Raw genomic sequence first — 7500 nt, 5'->3', positions numbered from 1 at the left:
GCAGTAATGAGCGCTGGCTCCTGACTCCTGAACATGTGCTCGTTCTGTCCATATGCTGTGAATGAGCTGTGGTTACCATGCCAACAATCTGCTCCATCTGTGCTTTACCAGTCTCTGCGAATCAGAGCCGATCCTTAAATAGCAGACTGACCTGGCGGACACATAGAGAGTCCGGTTCATGATGACCATCAGCTGGATGTCCAGTTTGTGCCGTTGCGTGTTGTTTCTTCCCGGTTTGTGTCCCACAAACGCTGGATATTGTTTGGTATCTGACGGAGAAAGAAGAGGAACAGAGTTTGCTTCACACTCAAACTATTAACTTCATATATTTTACTCCTTCATAAACACATGTCGATTACTGACACGATGAATTAAGACACACAGCCTAACAAAATGTTTCATCTTTTGAGTAAATGCTTTATTTTGATTGATTTTATTTTAAACTTTTCTTTTTTCTCTCGTTGATTTAAGGCAAGCCACTAAAGGTGAATAAGAGTAAAAAATGTTAATCTTTAAAACAATAGACAATGGACTGATTACGTTAAGAATTGCGAACATTTTTTCTGAAATGTTATGTTAAAGTATGCAAATAAGGGACTCACATCTAATTAAATATGCACTCATTTGCATACATTTCACAAGAGAATAACTCTGAACATTGCATAAAGCCAGGTTCATAATTCCGGTTTGATTTTCTTGTCATAGTAAAGCTTTTTGGATTCCTCTCTTTATCACTCCATAAATCAGAAAATACTGTCCCCAGACAGAAAACAAGCACATTTTCAACATGTTTTCAGGAGAAAAATGAGTGTGAATGAAATATGAACAAACCTTCAGAATATCTAGACTAGAGGAATAAGTGTAAAGTTTGGTGTTTGTAGGAGAAAAAACTCCTTAAAGATTGAAATCTACAGACGCAAATACATAAAGTGCAACACAATAAACACATAAATGAAACAGAAAATGAAAGTGCATTTCATAAGGCCTTTAAGTGAGAGTCACAAATGTGTGTGTGTCTGTGTGTGTCTGTGTGTGTGTGTGTGTGTCTCTCTCTCTGTGTGTGTGTGTGTGAGTGCGTGTGTGTGTCTGTGTGTGTGTGTGTGTGTCTCTCTCTCTGTGTGTGTGTGTGTGAGTGCGTGTGTGTGTCTGTGTGTGTGTGTGTGTGTGTGTGTGTGTCTGTGTGTGTGTGTGTGTGTGTGTGTGTGTGACTGTGTGTGTGTGTGTGTGTGTGTCTGTGTGTGTGTGTGTGTGTGTGTGTCTCTCTCTCTGTGTGTGTGTGTGTGAGTGCGTGTGTGTGTGTGTCTGTGTGTGTGTGTGTGTGTGCGTGTGTGTGTGTGTGTGTGTGTGTGTCTGTGTGTGTGTGTGTGTGTGTGTGTCTGTGTGTGTGTGTGTGTGTGTGTGTGTGTGTGTCTGTGTGTGTGTGTGTGTGTGTGTGTGTGTGTCTGTGTGTGTGTGTGTGTGTGTGTGAGTGTGTGTGTGTGTGTGTGTGTGTGTCTGTGTGTGTGTGTCTGTGTGTGTGTGTGTGTGTGTGAGTGTGTGTGTGTGTGTGTGTCTGTGTGTGTCTGTGTGTGTGTGTGTATGTCTCTCTCTCTGTGTCTGTGTGTGTGCGTGTGTGTGTCTGTGTGTGAGTGTGCGTGTGTGTGTCTGTGTGTGTGTCTGTGTGTGTGTGTGTGTGTGTGTGTGTGTGTGTGTGTGTATAATGACATGGGTATGACACAGGTATTACAAGGAGAGGGTGACTTATGAGGACATAACCCATGTCCCCATTTTTCAAAACGCTTATAAATCATACATTTCTTTTTTTGAGAAAGTAAAAATGCACAAAGTTTCCTGTGAGGGTTAGGTGTAGGGTTGGTGTAGGGCCATAGAATATACAGTTTGTACAGTATAAAAACCATTACACCTATGGGATGAACACACTTTACACAAAAACAAACATGTGTGTGTGTGTGTGTGTGTGTGTGTGTGTGTCCGAGTGTTTATGTGTGTTTGAGAGTGCGAGTGCGTGAGTGTGTGTGTTTGTAAGTCTTTCATCCTGACAGGCAAAACAAAAGAGGATCTCTGAAGTCTCACAGACTCAAAGAACACCAGAATCACATTACACAGAAGCGCTGTGAGAAGAAGATGGTGGGACGAGAACAAGACGAGACAAAGCGAGGCGCTGAGATGCAGTTACTCACAGTTGCTGTGTGAAATACTGATTGGCTCGGTGTCTTCTGGGAAAGCGGCTCCGGCCGTCTGCAGCAGCGTGAAATACAGCAACAAGGCGTGCGACCGCATGATTACCTCCAGCTGCTGCGCTCGATCTCTTCTGAACTTCAGCCTGCACACACACACACACACACACACACACACACACACACACACACCTGATCAGCACGACACTTTAACTGAACACACACCAGCGATCGATCCCACCGCTGAGCATCATGGGTAAACGGGAACTGCTGACATGAACCTCGGAGCAACGGGACAGACTGATACAGCGCTCTGATTTACACACTGACCTCTGACCTCGCCTGCTCTCAGTCACACACCAGTTTCCTTGTGCAACAAATTACCCACAAATCACTGCAGATCAGAGCTTGATCCTTCTGCACAAGATTCTGGGAGAAAACAGAGCCATCAGATCGCGACTCAAACACGCTTTACATTCAGATGACTGACTACATTTTAGATTAAATGCATCATATTGATATTTTAAAATATATTCCATTTTTTGATTTTCAATTTTGATTTTTTCAAAGGAAAGTTTAAAAAAAGAAAAAGATGTCAGACGTTTGTGCACAAAATAAAAACAGTTTGTTTATAGTTTAACAGCAGTTCAGATATTATCGTGGCAAGGACAGAACAGAAAGTTTCAATATGCAGTTGTGCTCATAAGTTTACATACCCCTTGAAGAACATGCAAAATGTTACTAATTTTCACAAAATAAGAGGGATCGTGAAAATTGCATGTTATTTTTTATTTAGTACTGTCTTGAATAAGCTATTTCTCACAACGGATGTTTATATATACTCAAATAATATACAAAATAATAACTGAATTTATAAAACCTGATTTGTAGAAACATTTACACTGCAATAAAGCAGTTTTCTTTGTTTCTACTCCATTTTGTCGTGAACAAATACACAATCTACAGATGTCTGTCATAAGATTCATTCAAACATACATTACATTTATTTCAGTGATTCTTCTGATGTTCATTTGTGTTTATTTGCTGCTATAACTAGTAGTAAAGAGATGATCTTACAGCTCACATTAAAAAGCATTTATTTGTTGGATTTAGTGAAACGGTTGACAGAATTGGAAAGCTGAAATTAAAAGTAACAAAATGCAAATCTCTGTTTCTGGAGGAATGCATGAAGCAGACCCTGACTGTCAGAACAGAGAAACACGAATGAAGCGTCACTCTGAAAGTCAAGGATTTTGTTGAAACCAAAAATGCTGTTTCAGGAGTTGAAGTGTCAGTAATGATGTTAGTGAGTGGAACAACACTCGTGTGAATTAACTAGAAGCTGGTTAACAGCACAAACCAGTGAAAGAGCGAATGATGAGCTCCTCACTTCACAGTCAGATCTGAATCTGGAATGGTAGATGGTAAAAATGATAATAGCTTGTCAGAAGATCTGTGTTGTACATTTTCTACCGGTTACATAAGAGCTTTATCAATAGAGTTAAATAAAACTAAATAAAATGGAAAACACAATAGATTCAAATTACACGGAAGGATCTTATTCAACATGTCCATCATAGATCTTACGTAATAAAACTTGTCTACTTGCATTAAATGAGATAGTTTAATAGAAAGTCTGGAGTGTCACTGAATTTAGCAGTTCATTCATCAAAAGTGGTTGTACAGTTAATTAATTTCAAATATGATATGGACTTGAATATGAATGCAGAGGCTCAATACAAACCAACAAAATAAAAGCACAGCTGAACTAAACTCTACGAGGTTTAAAAGACAATTAATATTCAGTAATAAAACTAAAACGTAAAACTAACGTTTTTTTTAAGTTATATGAATGTTAGGACAAAAACGTTCTTAATGTAATGCTTATGGAACATTACTTCATTAATATTTGATATTGCATTCTCAAAACGTTGAGAGAACAGATGTTATTTGTACGTGATATATGTTCTCATGTTGAGAGAAAACCTTGTTAGAGTATTAAAAATAAACATATTTTAGGTGTAAAAGTTTGTAGAATGCTGTAAGAAACTTTTTTGTTTCCTTTAAATAACATTATGAAATTGCATATCTGAACACTTCAGAAACATTTCAAAACAATGTTTCTACATCTTAAACCTGTGATCTTTCACAGGGCTCTACAGTAGATCAGCACTGGACTGAACCGAATCAGTTCACGAACACACTGACACACACACGCACGCGCACACACATGCACGCACACGCGCACACACACGCGCACACAGGCGGGTCGGGCTCGTGCTCGCTCCGGTTTGCGCGGTAACCGAACGGTCATGTGATGTGTTTCGATTTAGCGCGAGAAAGATGCGCGTGAATGCTGAGAGGTGTAACGGAGGCTTGCCTCTGGCGATTATGTTTTGGTCGCACCAGCAACTAAAGCAAAGTCTGAGGAGTGGGAAAGTTGTGACCGTGTTTCTAATGAGAATAATGAGTGAATAATGACGCACCATCAGTGAGCGCAGGAACACACTGAACACATCTACAGTGGATTCAATCATGTTCCTCCACAAAAACACATGTAGACCTAGCCTAATCTCTCCGAGTAAAGGTTTATCAGATGATAACTAAATATTAATTGAGTCTAAATGAGCCTATGTCTAGAGTGCTGAGATGTTACGATGTCACAGAGGACTTATTTTATTTCTTTATTCCAACTTCCACGTGGTGTAGTCTACATTACTTATGAATAGATTGTTAAAACATGTATAAATGACTCATTCTTGACAAAAGGCAAAAGAGCAGTGTGTGTGCGCACATTTGAATAATGTCTGGCTGTAAACGGGTTCGGGCTTTTAAACAGCTGTCAATCAAAATGTACCTGTCGGGCTCGGGTCCTGTCGGGCCTAACTTTTAAAGCCCGATTACAGCTCTAGTACAAACTATGGACATAGGTCAGTTAAAGGGACAGTCTCCCCAAAATGAAAGAGTTGCTGGCAGCCATTGACTTCCAAAGCATGAAAAGAATCCTACAGAGATCAAAGGCTGTTTGTTCACCAACATTCTTCAAAATATCTTCTTTTGTGTCCAGCAGAAGAAAGAAACTCAAACAGGTTTGAAACAACTTGAGGATTAAATAAAAGATGACATCATTTTAATTTTTTTGTGAACTATGCCTTTAAACTTCAACTAATTACAATGAAAAAAAAAATAAAAAATTGAATAATAGCAATATTTGTCTCAGTGCTTAAATAACAGTCACTGGGGTTACTATAGTTAACTAAAACCATTAAAATTACATTTTCATTGAAATAAAAGAACCTTAACTGAAGAAAATAATTATAATTTCAGCTGCCAAAGCTGCATTTCTGAGTTGAAGTGTGAAACACAAAAACAACTCAAACAGACACAAAGCTGACGATGCAGAACTGACACTTGTGTCGTGTTTCTCTTTCTCCTGCAGATCTGATATCAGCTGTGTCATGCAATTCTTCTAATGGAGATTTCTCATTAATGGAGCGTCTGGGTTTCTCTCAAAGCTACGTCAGAACAGCGATGCGGGAGAAAAGCATCTAAAGTGATTGTGATGTTACGTGATCCGTGTGCAGAGTTTACAGAGCAGCTGCAGTCCTGTCATTTAAAACACCGATATAAAACTCAAGCTTAAAAAATCATTTCACAACAGAAAGAGAGCGGATCACATCATCTGACGGGAGATTTCTGATTAATTACAACGCTAAAAACACACAAAATCACAACTAACACGGGTAAAAAATGCAAATTTATGAGATGCCAGCTGAGCTTCTTCTCTTTTAGGCTTCAAGATTCATGAAAGTTGTGTTTGTTTGTATGTAGATATCATCATGATGAACAAAACATGTAAGAATTATACACTTCTGTCAATCACAGAGCTTAAGCACAAAACATCATCATCATCATCGTCATCACTGCAGCATTCAATGAAGAATATGCAGTTCTTGAAATCACAGAAATAACGGTGGTTAATTCATTGAATATAGGAGACTCAGAGCTGATTACTATTTGTGGTGATGAATATCAATATTGTATGACATGGAAAAAAACTGAGTGATGCAATTTTTGCCCAGCTCTAGTTTCAGTGACAAAATCATGTTAAAATAAACAGAGAGCAATTCTTGACTAATCCATCTCAATCCAGTGTCATGAAGTCAGTGTGAGACAAACATGGATTTAATTCCAGGAATAAATGTTTTTCCCAGCGGATCTCCGGCCATTAAATGAGCCGCACACACAATCTGTCCACATTATCATCTCATTCAGACGTCATTTATCACCGCTGACCGATCGGCTCAGTCTCTGTCTCTGACACACGGAGCAGAGAGACAAGCTCCAGTATGGAAGCGTATGGGTAGCAATATTCAATTTGCAATGTAATATGCAAAATGGATATTACATTGTCCTTTTGCATATTACATCCCAAATTGAATATCGCTACCCATATGCTTCCCTACTCCAGAGGAACCAGGTCATCTACAACTAGACTAAGCCACAAAACAAACTAAAAATCTGAATTAAAATAAAATTAAATGCCAAGGCAACATTTCACATTTTCACTGTTCTAAAATAACTCAAACTAAAAATGAATTAAAATTCATTTTAAAAAAAAACTGTTCAGATGTCAAAGTAATAAAAATGAAAAATCACTAAAACAAAACAGAGAAAAAATATAAAAAAGAAACTAAAATATAACACTGAGTCTGCTATAGACATAAATCATTACTCAAAAAAATATTATTTACTTCAAATTGTACCAAAATAACTAAAGCTGAAATAAAAATGAATAAGAAAATGATTAAATATAGACAAAACATTAAAAATAAATAGAAAACACAAATAAAACCTGTTTCAAATTATTAATAAGTCACAATAGCATCTCAATGATATTCAAATATCACTGTTGTGTGTGCATGTGTGTGTGCGCGCGTGTGTGTGCGTGTGTGTGTGTGTGTGCGCGCGCGTGTGTGTGCGCGCGTGTGTGTGTGTGTGCGAGTGTGTGTGTGCGTGTGTGTGCACGCGTGTGTGTGTGTGTGTGCGTGTGTGTGCGCGCGCGTGTGTGTGTGCGTGTGTGTGTGTGCGCGCGCGTGTGTGTGTGTGCGTGCGTGCGTTTTTTATATTAAAAATAAATAAGCAAGCCCAGCCCAGATGAGAAAAAGTAACAAAAAAAGTAGCATAACGCAATACTTTCCATAAAAAGTAACAAATAACCACAATTAGTTACTTTTTTAAGGGAGTAACGCAATACTGTAATGCATTACTTTTAAATGTAACTTTCTCCAGTAACTGTGCTACACATGTGCCGAATATTTCT

General features: G+C 38.5%; 2 protein-coding genes across 4 annotated transcripts in view; one reads left to right on the top strand and one right to left on the bottom strand.

The window, feature by feature from the left end:
• LOC132139432 (dmX-like protein 1) overlaps positions 1 to 7500 on the top strand; it is a 244292-nt gene that overhangs the window by 182018 nt on the left and 54774 nt on the right. The gene's annotated exons all lie outside the window — the stretch shown is intronic.
• Positions 1 to 7500, bottom strand: part of LOC132139414 (semaphorin-6A-like) — a 50583-nt gene that overhangs the window by 31581 nt on the left and 11502 nt on the right. For all 3 annotated transcript variants that reach the window (XM_059547758.1, XM_059547756.1, XM_059547757.1), the window contains exons 2-3: positions 2181 to 2323; positions 152 to 269 (exon numbers count right to left, since the gene is read on the bottom strand). In XM_059547758.1, coding sequence (XP_059403741.1) covers positions 152 to 269; positions 2181 to 2280 — 218 coding nt within the window. In that variant the 5' untranslated portion in view covers positions 2281 to 2323. The remainder of the gene's footprint in view (positions 1 to 151; positions 270 to 2180; positions 2324 to 7500) is intronic.

The sequence above is a fragment of the Carassius carassius genome, unplaced genomic scaffold (genome assembly GCF_963082965.1).
Source record: "Carassius carassius unplaced genomic scaffold, fCarCar2.1 SCAFFOLD_70, whole genome shotgun sequence".
Classification (NCBI taxonomy): Eukaryota; Metazoa; Chordata; class Actinopteri; order Cypriniformes; family Cyprinidae; genus Carassius; species Carassius carassius.
Note: the sequence above shows the minus strand (reverse complement) of the source record. Positions and strands in the feature narration are given on the sequence as shown.